The sequence below is a fragment of the Aspergillus pseudodeflectus genome (assembly GCF_044049435.1).
Source record: "Aspergillus pseudodeflectus strain CBS 756.74 chromosome Unknown BJX68scaffold_14, whole genome shotgun sequence".
Taxonomy (NCBI): domain Eukaryota; kingdom Fungi; phylum Ascomycota; class Eurotiomycetes; order Eurotiales; family Aspergillaceae; genus Aspergillus; species Aspergillus pseudodeflectus.
In genome coordinates, this window is record NW_027263790.1 from 200432 (window position 1) to 215002 (window position 14571).

General features: G+C 50.0%; 3 protein-coding genes across 3 annotated transcripts; 2 read left to right on the forward strand and 1 right to left on the reverse strand.

The window, feature by feature from the left end:
• Nucleotides 1-674: 674 nt before the first annotated feature.
• On the forward strand, nucleotides 675-5746 carry BJX68DRAFT_233825 (putative RNA-binding protein). Its single transcript, XM_071039674.1, has 5 exons — nucleotides 675-1596; nucleotides 1918-2348; nucleotides 2604-2847; nucleotides 2909-3842; nucleotides 3911-5746. The coding sequence occupies exons 1-5, from the start codon at nucleotides 1324-1326 to the stop codon at nucleotides 5020-5022; spliced, it is 2994 nt and encodes a 997-aa protein (XP_070900689.1). The 5' UTR covers nucleotides 675-1323; the 3' UTR covers nucleotides 5023-5746.
• A 2541-nt stretch (nucleotides 5747-8287) lies between these two features.
• BJX68DRAFT_49451 (uncharacterized protein) lies at nucleotides 8288-10574 on the reverse strand. The gene is made up of 11 exons (XM_071049272.1): nucleotides 10436-10574; nucleotides 10289-10381; nucleotides 10124-10227; nucleotides 9804-10065; nucleotides 9716-9746; nucleotides 9577-9658; nucleotides 9481-9518; nucleotides 9325-9422; nucleotides 8871-9253; nucleotides 8654-8819; nucleotides 8288-8577 (listed from the first exon to the last, which is right to left on the reverse strand). Exons 2-11 carry the CDS (start codon nucleotides 10317-10319, stop codon nucleotides 8384-8386), a joined length of 1389 nt encoding a protein of 462 aa, XP_070900690.1. The 5' UTR covers nucleotides 10320-10381; nucleotides 10436-10574; the 3' UTR covers nucleotides 8288-8383.
• Nucleotides 10575-11060: 486 nt separating this feature from the next.
• Nucleotides 11061-14493, forward strand: BJX68DRAFT_49554 (plasma-membrane proton-efflux P-type ATPase). Its single transcript, XM_071049274.1, has 4 exons — nucleotides 11061-11658; nucleotides 11725-11955; nucleotides 12014-14114; nucleotides 14165-14493. Exons 1-4 carry the CDS (start codon nucleotides 11218-11220, stop codon nucleotides 14320-14322), a joined length of 2931 nt encoding a protein of 976 aa, XP_070900691.1. The 5' UTR covers nucleotides 11061-11217; the 3' UTR covers nucleotides 14323-14493.
• The last annotated feature ends 78 nt before the right edge of the window (nucleotides 14494-14571 follow it).

Sequence of the window (14571 nt, forward strand, 5' to 3'; positions counted from 1 at the left end):
TCGAGGATTCGAGGGAGGATAGATCCAGTACTCGCTCTTCTTGATCCATCAAAAAAGCGTACTCCGTATGATCGGCTGGGGTTGGTCTCGGTGGGAGACAGCTCATCAGCTTGGGCCCGAGGTCACGATACATACAACGGTCAAGGCGCTGCAAACGCACTGATCACAGCTCTAGGGGTGTCATTCCTGGTAGGTAGGTAGTACCTAAGTTTTGTCCTCATTTTCAACAGGTTGATGTGCGACGAGACGCATTAAGTCGTGAGCTTCAAAGCTGGGAAATATAGAGAGTTGTGTTTTCAGCAAGCGGCAAGCGTTCTTCAACTAGCGATAGAACAGGGGGTTCTGCATGTACAGATAGGCTGGTGTTGGCAATAAGGAAACTCGTCATTGGGGCAGCTTCGTGGCGGTACTCGGTAGGAAAGGACCTGCTCAAGACATGACAAAAGAGCATTCGCGAATCAAACAAACAGGAACTGGAAAGGAAAGGGGAATGAAAAAAAGAAAAAGAGAAGAATATGGGTAGATGAAATACTTGGTGAGAGAACAGGCCGCTAAAGCTCAGCGCGACCCCTAAGATTTGATAATGATGAGCCTAAACGAGCGGGCTTCGAGTCACTGCTTCCAGGAACGCCAGCGACTCCCCGCTTCAATGCTAAGGTTTCTTCCCAGCCGTGGCCTCCTCTCCTCCTCCCACTTTTCCCACCATCTTTTTGCGACTGTATAACATATCTTTCTTTTCTTCTTGTCATATAGTACAAGCTATCCTTCCTTCCCTTGTATCGTTCACTCGTTATTGTTCACCCCGCTCCGCTCCTCTCGACGCGAGAGAGCGCGCGCCTGGGACGAAACGGACGCCTGTGATTTCCCACTGCATCAAGATCTCCGCACCCTTTTTCAAAGAGCACTGAGAACAGTGTGAACGGCCACGATCCTTACTCTTGCACTCAAGCGATCACTAGCCATCGAAGTTGCTTTCAGCTCCTGGAACTCAAACTATCGAGGCGTTCATTGTGGGTGAGTCGCTGTTCTTTTTCGAGATTCGCTTCGCCAGATCACCCCTCAGCCCCTCTTGCTGTCTTTACTCCTTACATGAGTTGCTATCGGAGAACCACACCGCCAACAATGACACACTACCCTTTGGTTCCTGTGTACTTTAATTCCAGATCCCCCGATTTGCTTGCTGTTGTTTTTAATATCTCATATTTCTTCCTCCCACACTTCATCAACATCCATCCTGAATATGGTGTAGCTAACCTCTGTCTCGCCTTTGCCCCTTGACGGTATTAGTCCTGATAGCTCCCCCTCCAATAACTCTTGCCCACCATGGCATTCAAAAACGGACTAAGTGAACGTCTCGATGAACTCCGTTTCCCTTCTCCCCGCTCGCCGCCGTCAGAGACACCTTTCCCTGGTTACAGCTCACTTTCGCCGGGCCATTCGACCTTCGTTTCGGCGTTTTCGCGGCCTTCGGGCGACGTTCGTGCACATCTGCAGCGTCGTTTTACGACAGACGCAAGCAAGTTATCCTCTTGGAACTATATAAATCAAGTCGGACCCGCTCCTCAGGCCCCAGATGCGCTAGATCTCCTCTCATCGGTAAGCTCCGTCCCAACCCCAGATTGCGTCGCATACCCCGTACTCCGCACCCCCCTCCCCCGATACCACATAACGCTCTTTGCTTCATTTTACCACGTATTTTACATTTTTATTTTTGCATCCTCAATAAGCCTTGCCCAGTCCTATTGTTCTTTTTATTCTATTCATTATTGCGTTATGAAACCAGGTTGCTTTTTTGTGTTACTCTGAAACTCACTCGTTTCTCACTTCTATTGTTGCGTCGTCTCCATAATCCATCAATAACCTATTGTTCCACGCCCTTGAAACTCGATAATCGAATTGTTGCTTATTATTTCTCAGTTCGAAAAGAAGCGTCAGCATATCGAATACATGCGAGAGCAAAAACGGAGATTTGAGGAGGACATGAAGCTTCTGGACCTGCAACATGAGAAGGAACAGCATGAGATGAACCAGCTTGCAAAGGATCTTGCTAAAGCAGGTATTTCCGGCCCAGTCAGCGAACCGACAACACCCCCAGAGTATCGTGAGCACGGTTTTCCAGGCGCCTTTTCTCGTCCCACTCGCTTTTCAACTTCCAGTGTTACCTCATCTCCCGGCTTCTTCAACGTCTTCGCTTCTTCAGTTACAAGTCCCCCAAGCCAGATTAACCACGAGTCAGCTCAAACTCCAACAAACCGCTTCGCCGTACACTCCGTTCCTGGTTCGCGCAGAAACTCTGAAAAGGAGGACTTTGGGAACGAGCCCACTTCTCCATTTCGCCCGGGACCATCGTAAGTAGTCAGATGTGCAATCCTCAAAACACCATCTCTCCAGCAATACCGTACCCTTGCCATCCCCTTCACCCTTGTCTTATTCACCTTAGGCCAAATGTCTCCGTGTTCACCCATATAACACAGCAACCTTTATTTGGTCAACTGTTAGTCTTTGGATGACATTCACTTGCTCCTTTCCTCTACATTTATTTTACCTCACATGACCCTTATTGTTGTCAATGACCTGTGTTACTGACCATTGTTTCTTGCTAGTATTCACCGCTATTCAATGCCGACAACCGGGCTGGGCTCTCAAATCCGTCCAAATATTTCAAGCTTCAACAATCCTTCTCTAGAGACCTTCAACACTGCCAAATATCTACTCCACAACGACGACGATCGGTCAACTCTTAAAGACGAAGACCGGATACCCACCCCAGACATCAAAAGCTATCTCAAATTGACCGAGCCAGACGATAAGTTTCCCACTCTATCCCGCCGTGACGGCTCGAGCCTGGTAAGTGGATTAATATTCCTTTCCGCCCACAGAGGAATACATTGCTGATCAAGATATATAGCTATCTGCAAATTCAGACGCCCTAGACTTGGCAAACTCCAAGACTCCGAATCCTGAGTCCTGGAATTCTCACAGTCGTCATCGTTCCTCACACCAGAGCATGCCTCAAAACGCCCTTAATATGTTCCGTCTAGGACAAATTGGGGCCGATGACACCCGCGTTTCCGGTCATGGCTCCTCTCGACATGCGGCCAGGCACTCCTTAGAAGCCAACGTTCTCTTTTCTGCAGAGGGAAACCATGACTCAATGCCTTCTACTACCTCAGGCCGCCCGGTACCTCTCCAGTCGTCATATTCAACTAATGACCTGCCTACCGTAAAGGGCGAAGGTTTCAACCCCGCAATAACCCCGCCCCGAACTCATGCAGAACAGCACGCGATCCTAGGCCGAACCCTTGCCAACTCTGTTACCCCACGCCAGCAGAAGGACTCGCCTGAGCGAGAGGAGGCTCGCCCACATAATTCTAGAGCCCAGACCACCACGCTGCAGGCCAACGCAACCCCCTTTGGTCCCCAGCTTAATGGCAATGTCTCTAGTAGCACAACTGCGCCACAGGGGGCGGTCCCCAACTTCCAACCGCCCTTCTACAATTACGGGCTACAGGCGTACATGGGAGCTCCAATGCAGGTCAACGGCCAAATGCAGCCTTACAACCCCTCGCCGTCGTTTACAGGATACCCATCATACGGAAACTATCGCCTCGGAGATAGCTCTACTAAACCGGTTGCATCTCGCCGAAATGCCGATGGGGAATCAGCCCAGTTGTCCCGCTTCACAAACTATCCTATTGATCACTACCGCGGCGAAATTTACGGACTTTGCAAGGATCAGCATGGCTGCAGATACCTCCAGCGAAAGTTAGAGGAGCGAACCCCAGAACACGTTCAAATGATTTTCGACGAGACGCACCTGCATGTTGTAGAACTGATGACGGGTATGTAGTCCCTCACACAACAAAGCTGCCGGTTACTTCATCATACTGACTGAACCCCCTCTTCCCAGACCCATTCGGCAACTACCTATGCCAGAAATTACTCGAGTACTCCAACGATGATCAACGTACAGCGCTCATCAACAGTGCTGCGCCTCAACTTGTGAAGATCGCGCTCAATCAGCATGGTACCCGAGCATTGCAGAAGATGATCGAATTCATCTCGACCTCCGAACAGACTCGTACTGTAATTCAATCTCTGCAAGACCATGTTGTTGAACTGGTTCAAGACCTTAACGGCAATCACGTCATTCAGAAGTGTCTCAACCGCCTCTCAGCGGAGGACTCCCAGTTTATCTACGACGCCGTGGGCGCTAACTGCGTTGTCGTTGGTACTCATCGCCATGGCTGCTGCGTCTTGCAACGATGCATTGACCACGCATCGGGAGAGCAAAGAGCTCGCCTTATCGCACAGATCACATCCAACGCTTTCTCATTGGTTCAAGACCCTTTCGGTAACTACGTTGTGCAGTACATCCTTGACCTTGCGGAAGCGCATTTCACTGAGCCTCTATGCCACGCATTCCGTGGCAACATTCCAGCACTGTCCAAACAGAAGTTCAGCAGCAATGTTATCGAGAAGTGTCTACGCACGGCCGAACCGCCGATCCGGCGCCAAATGATAGAAGAGATGCTGTCTGGTCCCGAGCTCGAGAAGATGCTTCGTGACTCCTTTGCCAATTATGTCGTGCAAACTGCCATGGATTTCGCCGATGACCTGACCCGGAACCGGATCGTTGAGCACGTGCGTCCCATTCTTCCCTCCATTCGCCAAACGCCTCATGGGCGTCGCATCGCCAGCAAGATAATGGCTTTGGAGGGCTCCGGTCGGAGCAGTGCTGCCACCAGTGGCCAGGTTACCCCTAATGAATTGAACTCCGCACAACTTCCCGGTCCCTTGCAGGCACCTCAGAGCAACTATATGTATCAACAGAACACTTTCCCTATCTCAGCTGGAGGTGCGCAGTTCGGGAACCAAAGCTTCGTTCCTGCTTCGGGCACTGGCTCCACTTCGAACACGCCTTCCGGTGCCAGTGAAAATTCCTCTGTTATCTACAACTCTGCAATGCAGCAGCAAACAGGTAACTTTGGTCCACAGGGTCAAATGTACACATACTTTTGATCCCTTTCGCTCCCAGCGCCTCTGTACTCTTACTGAAATGACGATGCTACGATCTTTGACGATTTCACGGCCACCCATCGACACAATGTCACAGTATGGGGATTGATACCACTTCCGAGATCTCTATCTTCGATGCAATTTGTATTGCATTTTCTGGCCTTTTTCTTGACGGACATGATGCAACCTTTCACGGAAGTATCAATGTATCCTGTCTTGTACTTTTGCAATTGGCTGTTGACAGTCTACCGATGACGACAATGCTTGGGATATTCTTTTTTCGTTATCTGTCGGAAACTGATTCTTCCTTGCCTTTGGCAAGTTAATGCACGGCACGCGCCTCATCCGCTGTCCCGGGCTCGTGCTTTGCTTTGTCGATTTCTGCCTGTCCTCTTTTCAGGATATGCTGCGTTGCTCTTCACCTCGAAGATTGGCCTCGAGTTTCTTCCTGCAGGTTGAACCGAGTCACCACCTTCTGCGTCAGCTCTTCACATCTTATCCTATGCATATGGGGATGAACTGCCTACCATTTCTGATGCCATCTTTCCCGGTTTGATACCAACACATGCGGTAGAATAGATGTATCCATATCTACAGGCAGCGAAGACGTCTTTCTTTCTTTTCTGATCTTTTGTTGTATTTTTTTACCGTTTACTTTTCTGTCTTTTCTGATTTCTGTACCATCTAGCCATAACTAACGGTAGAATCAATCGTTGCTCCACGATGACTCATCTTTTTCGAGGTAACAACTAGTTAAATGTAGGACATGTCTTTTTGATAGTCCCTCCAAAATCTAGCCCCTATCTGGCCTCTCATAGTAGCTGCTTGAGATGAATTGACCGGGTTAGAGCTCGCTGTCGCCCAGCTGGGATAACTTCATGGATGAAGACTCGAGGGCAGGGGGCCAAAGTCTCTGCCTGCTTCCCGCGATCATTCCCTCCTTCTAAACCCACAACCGCCCGGCTTCCACAAAGCTATCTCCGTGGCGAAACAGATTATGGGAACTTATGGCCTCAGCAGACGTAAAACCATCTGAAGATTAGGTAGAAGTGGGCCCCTTCTGCTCAGAGCATGCAGCCCGTTTGCTTGGTCTGGATTTGATTCTGTAACTGGCCACTGCCTAAGGTATGCAGCGTCTTACCCCAAGTGGGCACGGTACACTAAATATAAACTATCCATTCGTAAAAAATACAGGCAATTCCAATAGAGCAGGCAGGAATCAAATTACCAGCATACTATACTCGACGATGTTTACATTGCTCATGCTACGTTGTAGGTACGCTAGACCCACTACTCGTCACGTGGGATACCTTCGCTGATTAGATAACGATCCAAAGGGTCTTAGGAAAGCTTCATGCCCAGACCCAAGTATCCTCTTGATCCAAGAGATTCCTTCCTATGCTACCAATTGATGTCGCCCAGTCCCTGAGCCCGCAATGGCCTTGTCGGGAATTGCAATCGCGACAACTCGCGAGCCTGTTTGCTGTAGGTTCCTCTCAATCCATTTCATCTCGAGTATTAAAATGCTCGCAACGCGTCATATCGTTAACAATTCACCATATCAACTTAGCCCGGACTATCTAGCCCACCTACTGTCGTAGTCCACGGTATATCTGCCACTTGCAAATCGACCATCGTGAGCAATGTTCTCTCAACTATCCAAGTGCCGCATGCTATAGTTCGGAGTCCGGAGTGCATCACAGGCCGCCATCTCTTGACCAAGATACTATGGGCGATACTAGACGCCCTCGGCCGAAGAGATGAGTGGGAGCGCTTTGGAAAAGGCAGGTGTGAGCACGTCAGTTCCCTCACGGTGCTTCTCGGGGAATGTCTGGGTTCAACCCCTGGGAAGCCGGTTGAAAAGTTTATACTGGTTTTGGATGGCATCGATAAACAACGAGAGGCACCCCCTACGTTACTGTCGGCGCTGGCGCGTCTAGGGGAAGTGGTGAGTCAGATACTGTCCCTATCGATTCGAAGATAGCGCACTAATCATCCTGTCATTCACAAGATACCGTCCCTGTCTGTTGTCTTAATCCTAAGCTCTACTCCGCGACCACTATTCCTGCAGGCGACAGGTGTCCCTCATATCAGTTTCCCTCCCTATACCCGCAAGGAAGCCACCACCATCATCTTGAATGCAGGCGCACCGGCAGTGCTTGGCCTTACGGCCGAAACTTCGTCCCAACTATATCCCCACTTCGTCTCCGCAGTCTACGACTCTCTTGTCGGTCCCACTGCAAGTTCCATACCGGTGTTTAAGACCATTTGTGAAAAGCTATGGCCGCAGTTCGTGTCGCCCATCACCAACGGTGAAGCTCCGCCGGGTGGCAACGAGGATTGGGATTTCTCTCGACTTCTAGTCAAAAACCGTGCCTTGTTCAGACGGCAAGGCGAGGCAGCTCTCGTCCATCACATTGTCACCGAAGACACGCCTCCCGCAAATGGCTCGCTCCTAAAGTCAACATCCTCATTAGCTGTCTCGGCCCCTTCACCCCTCCCATCACTACCCTACTTCGCTACACTCGTCTTAACCTCCGCCTACCTAGCCTCACATACCCCGCAAAGACTTGACACAATCTTCTTCTCCAAATTCTCCTCTTCATCCTTATCCGCTCGAAACAAACGCGCACACCATAGAAGGCGACTAAAAGTCCTCTCCCAGGCCCAAGCATCAGATCAAAAGGCCCAAGATCCGTCAACGCCAAAGAGAAGAGGCAAGGGCTCGAGAACAAAGACCCGCATCACCAAATCCATCCTTGACTCCGCCTTCGCTACCTCGTCCGCAACAACCTCCGCTCCCGGCGGCGGACCTGGTATCATGGGCCCGTCAACTATTCTCACTGCGCGTCCCTTTCCCCTCGAGCGGCTTATCGCAATCTATCACGCTATTGACCCAAATCCGCCCGCGAACGCATCACGGCTCACTGCAATAGCCGATACGATCTACGCGGAGCTTGCTACTCTGCGTCGGCTACGGCTGGTCGTACCCGCTGCAGGACGTGCAAGTGGGAGTCGCATGGGTCTTGGTTCTGGAGGTGTCAACAGCGGGAATACGACGGCTGATGTGGGTGAGAAATGGTGCGTGAATGTATCTGGTGATTGGATCGGGGAGATGGCCAAGGGGATTGGAGTTGAGGTCGGAGAATGGTTAGCCGGTGGGTTGGATTGATACCGTGTTCTCTTTTTTCCTTCTTCTCGGGGGCTTTTGTGTGGAGTTTCTCGGTCTCATATTTTGAGAGTCGTATAATCATAACATATCGGCAAGGCATTAGAGTGAGTAACAATAGAATAACTCCAGAAGAAAAAAAATCTCCATAGATAGCCCACATTTGACCCTATGGTAGCAGCGCCGCCATCGGATTCACCAGATCCATTCATCAACTGTCGCCTCAGAGCAGACTAGCAAACTGGGCGTCTGCGGTGCGTGCGATGACAGGCCGCCAGACTCAAAACAGACAGATGTTATCGGGTCTCGATATTGGTATTTTGTCAGCGGTGAAATCACGCCCTCTCCAGTGCGCAGTGAGAAGAGTTGAATTTTATGGTCATCAGAGGCTATACATAGGTATCAGTGATGAGACATTGCGGGTATTGCTAGTTATGAGGAAAGGAGCAGATGAGCAGAACTAACCGCTGGCCAGAAGCCCTAGCTCTGGGCTCACGTCGAAGTCCGGGATAAACTCTGGAGCGTCGTTGAGAAAGCTGAGGTAGGGTCTGGTGGAAGTGTGGTGTTTATGGTTTGGGTTGGGATTTCGTTGGAGGCCATTTGGTGGGTAGCGGATGTCGTACATTTGGAGCTAGGTGTGTTAGACATGACGATTGCGCCGGAGAGATAATATCCTGCATACCGAATTTATACCGGCCACGACGATCCGGTAAGGATCAATATTCCGAATTTTTGTGACCGCATGAGGGTGCTGAAGTCGTGCTGCGCTCCCACCGCTACGAATATCATGGAGGAAGATGGTCGAGTCTTTCAGTCCAGCTGCTATCACATCTGATGAAAGCCATTCGACCGCGGTGATAAGAGCGTGGGATGAATCCACGCGACGGTGCTTGGGATTTCCTGAGGCAGGAAAGCCTTTCTTGGAAAGTGCCCAGTAGCTTCCGAATCCCTCCAGCGTGTACAGTCCGTCGGAGGTCCCGACTGCGAAACGGGGCACGTCACCTGTTGGAGATGACGAAGAGCACCATAGTGAAGAGGTTGTATGGATACGGATGGGATGTGAAACTAGCTCAGGATCAGCATTCACTATTGCTTCCATTCGAAGGCAGGTCTGCTTGGAGGGTACTGCTTCATACAGAACGGAGGCCACCGGTAGTCGCCCCCTTCATCGGGATCAGGGAGCATCCGTGGCGCAAGAAAGGAGTCGCCGTTTGGGCCGCTGTCCATCGTCGCTCTGGTTATATTAGCCATAAAGAGCAGACGTACGGATGCACGGAAAGGCTCATCCTCACAAGAGATATCCAGTATGGCTCAGAGAGAGCGATGAGAGCTAAAAGCCCTAGTGTTAGCATCTTCTAAGAGGAGCATGTTTGTCAAACTGAAAGTACCCTATATTGCTCTTTGAAAAGAAGTCGTTCCATAGTCCGATTATAAGTCCACTTTTCCTGATCGAAATCAGGAAAACACACTCTGATGCAGAGCCAGCTGTCAGTGTCAAGTCCTCGCAAGAGTGCAAGGTTCACTTACGACACTGACGACTCGCCGCCACGATGTCCGCCTGCGAAAGTGATCAGCTTGGTTCGGCATATGCGGAGTTGCCTAGCAGAGTACTCACTAGCAATCAAGATTCCAGACCGCGGATTGCGCACAACGTGTTTGATGGTATACTGGTCCGGCCACGGTTCGAACTCATGTAGCTGGGCTCGGCATAATTGACTTGCATACGCCAGTCCTTGTTGTTCGTGGTCAAGAGACCTCGAAGATGGGAGTACGCCCGTCTCCCTTTGGATTTGGAAGAGAGGATGTCGTAAGCTAGCTGATCTCTTGATCTTTTCCGTCTCAGCTCTCTGGATAAAGCGCGCTTTCCGTTGTCGCTTCTGTGAGATAGTCAGCAAGCCCGGAGACGTAACCTGCAAATGGAAGATAGAATACAACCTCCTGATCAGCTCTTTTTCGCTTGACAGCATCTTTTGAGTACTGGGATCCTGGGGTGGATTTGTGATTGGCCTGGATCTTGAAGTACTTTTTCTTCTCCGGATCTAGAGCAGCATGTCAGTCACAGTCAACTCGTAGTATTTATGAATTCAAGCAACGACGTACCAAAATAGAACCCTGGAATCTCTCGATTCATGATGATGAATAGATATTTCCCCTTTGATGGTGGGCAAGCTAAAAGCTAGATATGTGGGAGTGCTACTTTTGCCATCAGAACAGTGCCACTTTAGTAGGGTTCGCGCGAGTACAAACCAGCTGTGTTTCCGGTCCGCAGAGCCACAACATGCTTGCCTTTATTTTAACAGAATTTATGATCAATATTTCAGCAGCTCGCATTGTCCAGGGGTCATGTTTGAAGCATCCTCGAGCGACGTTGAAAGCGTTCTATTCCTCGATTTAGGAAAGTCTGCACGTTCTTCCCGTGACGTCGATTCTTGCTTATGTCAGCGTTTCTTGTCTGGTCTGTGCTCTTCTTGTACAAAGACCTAAATTTAATTGAACTCAATCTCTCTCTCAAGAAGCTGATGGCTCTATGTACGGAGTAAGGGATCTTCTTGCACTTGACTGGAGGCCCTTCAGAAATACGCAGGGTAGGACTGATGCCAAAAAGGAACCCGCGAAAAGTACAGACGGAAGCTGTTGTTCACTATATATCTCTGCCTGTCTTGGGATCTCAAACCTGAACAACAACAACATCCCAATTAACACATGACAGTTCATGTTGCTTAGTGGGATCTATGGACGGCTTTATTCTGGGTTAAGCCGGACTTATGTCCGTCGAACGACTGGGGCACTCACAACTGAGGAAGTCTCGATGGAGATATCTCCGGTTGCCATAGCCTTCCTTCTTGGTTGCCCCATCCTCAGGGCTCTTTCCGCCATGGCTTCACAATCCATACGTACCTTTGCTCTGTCAAGGCTGTCATTCCGCTTCCTATCATCAACCCTCAGCTGTTTTCTTAGCTTTTTCGCGCTGTTTCGGTACCGATTATATCGCCTACGCCGCCATCATTACCTTGGCCCTGCATCGATCAATGGAGGCCGCAAAGATCACCCCTACAAACCCTTTCAGAGCCCGCCAAACTACGGTGGCGCCCAACGAGCCGACTGGGCCAAATGAGGCGAATGTGACTTATGAAGCAAAAGCTACCCTTATTACCAACGCGCAGGAGAAGATGTCCTCTATGACTGACGCCGGCGATGACGACCGAGAAGAGAATATTGACGACCTGATCGAGGAATTGGCGTTTTTAGATGGCGGACATCCTACTCACACCAATCGAAAGAGCATCGAATCAGCGAAAACTTGCAACCCCAATCCCGGGTTTGATACGGACATTACGACTGGTCTGAGTTCTGAAGAGGCTACCATCCGTCGCAAGAAGTATGGACCCAACCAATTGAAGGAAGCAAAAGAGAATCTTTACCTAAAATTCCTGAGTTTCTTTGTCGGTCCTGTTCAGTTCGTTATGGAGGTTAGTATATAGGGTCACTGTTTTTCGCGTTATCCAGGGCATCTCAATAATGCTAATCAAGCATAGGGCGCGGCAATCTTGGCAATTGGTCTCAGAGACTGGGTCGATTTCGGTGTTATTTGCGCTCTTCTTTTACTCAACGCGACAGTGGGTTTTGTACAGGAATATCAGGCTGGATCGATTGTGGAGGAACTGAAAAAGTCCTTGGCTCTCAAAGCCATTGTGGTACGAGACAAGCAAGTTGTCGAGATTGATGCAACGGAAGTAGTGCCGGGAGATGTTTTAAAGATTGAAGAGGTACTGCCTGTGCTTCCAAAACAATGACATGGCCAAAGCTTACCTCCTTTACTTATAGGGAACTATTGTTTCCGCCGATGGCCGAGTCAAAACGAACCGACTACTTCAAGTGGACCAGTCATCAGTCACGGGAGAATCACTGGCCGTCAATAAACTCAAGGATGAAATCTGCTTTGCATCTTCTGTAGTCAAGCGTGGCGATGCGCTCTTGGTCATTACCGCCACGGGTGACGATACCTTCATGGGCAAAACAGCGGCGCTGGTCAATACTGCGTCCGCGAGCACTGGTCACTTTACCGAAGTCCTTAACCGAATCGGCGCCGTTCTCCTCGTTCTAGTTGTGTTCACCCTTATCATTGTTTGGGTTTCGTCCTTCTACCGTTCGAATAATATCATCACCATTCTCGAATTCACACTGGCCATTACCATGATTGGTGTCCCAGTTGGTCTGCCCGCTGTGGTAACCACAACGATGGCTGTAGGGGCTGCTTTCCTAGCGCGAAGAGAGGCCATCGTGCAAAGACTATCCGCCATTGAGTCTCTCGCAGGGGTCGAAATACTCTGCACCGACAAGACTGGGACCTTGACGAAGAACAAATTAACACTTTCAGATCCATACACCGTCACTGGAGTGGACCCTAATGATCTTATGCTGACTGCTTGCTTAGCGGCGTCAAGAAAGTTGAAGGGCATGGACCCCATCGACAGAGCGTTCATCAAGGCTCTTCCCAATTATCCTCGCGCCAAAGAGGCCCTTACGCAGTACAAAGTGCAAGAATTCCACCCCTTTGACCCAGTTTCCAAGAAGGTTACCGCGGTAGTTCTGTCTCCGGAAGGCCAGGAAATAATCTGCGTGAAGGGCGCCCCTCTCTGGGTTTTGAAGACTGTGAAAGAGGACCAGCGGATCCCCGAGAGTGTTGAAGAGGAATATACCAGCAGGATGAATGGTTTCGCACATCGCGGCTTTCGCTCTCTCGGCGTTGCTCGGAAGTATCGAGATGGGCATTGGGAGATTCTTGGAATAGTGCCATGCTCAGACCCTCCGCGAGACGACACTGCGGCAACTATCAACGAGGCGAAGACACTGGGCTTGTCAATTAAAATGCTTACCGGCGACGCTGTTGGAATTGCTCGGGAGACTTCCCGTCAACTAGGACTAGGCACTAACGTCTACAACGCCGAGGGGCTAGGCTTGGGAGGTGGCGGTACTATGTCTGGGTCGGAGGTTTACGACTTTGTTGAAGGCGCCGACGGATTTGCGGAGGTCTGGCCTGAACATAAATACAATGTTGTGGAAATTCTGCAGCAGCGCGGATATCTGGTCGCAATGACAGGAGATGGTGTCAATGATGCACCGTCCCTCAAGAAAGCTGATACAGGAATCGCTGTGGAAGGGTCTTCCGACGCTGCTCGATCCGCGGCTGATATTGTCTTTCTTGCTCCAGGCTTATCGGCCATCGTTGACGCTTTGAAGACTTCTCGTCAAATCTTTCATCGTATGCATGCGTATGTGATCTACCGCATTGCACTCTCCCTACATCTTGAGATATTCCTCGGCTTGTGGATCGCGATAATGAACGAGAGTCTGAACCTACAGCTAGTGGTTTTCATCGCCATATTCGCAGATATCGCTACTCTGGCAATAGCCTATGACAACGCTCCGTACTCGCAGTCTCCAGTAAAATGGAATCTTCCGAAGCTTTGGGGCTTGTCCGTGGTTCTGGGTATTGTCCTCGCTGTGGGGACGTGGATTGCGCTTACCACCATGATCAATGCTGGTGAGCATGCGGGAATCGTGCAGAATTACGGCAAACGCGACGAGGTTCTCTTTCTCGAAATATCTCTCACCGAGAACTGGTTGATTTTCATTACCCGAGCCAATGGCCCCTTCTGGTCCTCCCTGCCTTCATGGCAGCTGGCAGCAGCAATTCTCGTCGTGGATCTGGTTGCAAGCTTCTTCTGCTACTTTGGTTGGTTCGTGGGTGGCCAGACTTCCATTGTTGCCATCGTTCGAATCTGGGTATTTTCATTTGGGGTGTTTTGTATCATGGGAGGGTTGTACTTCCTGTTGCAACGTTCTAGGGCCTTTGATGATATCATGCATGGGAGATTCCCGAGAAGACGCGAAATCGTGGCTCAACGCCCACTGGAAGACTTCTGTAAGTGTGGCCTTTGTGCCTGGATCAGCGCTCGACTAATACATACATAGTAGTGGCTATGCAAAGGGTCTCGTGCCAACATGAACAGCATGAACAACGAGAAAAGGGCTTGCACGAGTTTGAGACCGGAACTACCATCAAGAGGAACAGCTGCCCGCGACTCACATTGACGAGGCCGATATCCGATGATCCGCCTACAGAGAGGTGATTTGGGGGTTTTGTATGGTTACTTGCGCCATTCTTCGAGGCTTTCATGGAACTTATTAGGGTAAGAATTCCTAAAACTAAGCTGAGGCTTTGCAATATAGAATAATCGGATGGTAGTTTTCTAGCCAATGAACACGTTTGGACTGGAACCTGACCGTGTCTTTCCATGCTCAGTGTCTTGTCTGCGTTGCGAGACTTGTTTAACAGACATAGCGCTATTCACTTAGCATCCACAGCGGCACCATACCCC

Excerpts from the sequence above, each read along its gene's own strand:
- BJX68DRAFT_233825 (XM_071039674.1), top strand. The coding sequence starts at position 1,324 with ATGGCATTCAAAAACGGACTAAGTGAACGTCTCGATGAACTCCGTTTC. Across the intron at positions 2,349-2,603 it reads CCATTTCGCCCGGGACCATC|TATTCACCGCTATTCAATGC; the intron begins GTAAGTAGTCAG and ends GTTTCTTGCTAG. Across the intron at positions 3,843-3,910 it reads TGTTGTAGAACTGATGACGG|ACCCATTCGGCAACTACCTA; the intron begins GTATGTAGTCCC and ends CCCTCTTCCCAG.
- BJX68DRAFT_49451 (XM_071049272.1), bottom strand. The coding sequence starts at position 10,319 with ATGAATCGAGAGATTCCAGGGTTCTATTTTG. Across the intron at positions 9,747-9,803 it reads GTCTGGAATCTTGATTGCTA|GCGGACATCGTGGCGGCGAG; the intron begins GTGAGTACTCTG and ends TCACTTTCGCAG. Across the intron at positions 9,254-9,324 it reads CTACCGGTGGCCTCCGTTCT|TTTCACATCCCATCCGTATC; the intron begins GTATGAAGCAGT and ends ATCCTGAGCTAG.
- BJX68DRAFT_49554 (XM_071049274.1), top strand. The coding sequence starts at position 11,218 with ATGGAGGCCGCAAAGATCACCCCTACAAACCCTTTCAGAGCCCGCCAA. Across the intron at positions 11,956-12,013 it reads ATGTTTTAAAGATTGAAGAG|GGAACTATTGTTTCCGCCGA; the intron begins GTACTGCCTGTG and ends CTTTACTTATAG. Across the intron at positions 14,115-14,164 it reads ACGCCCACTGGAAGACTTCT|TAGTGGCTATGCAAAGGGTC; the intron begins GTAAGTGTGGCC and ends ATACATACATAG.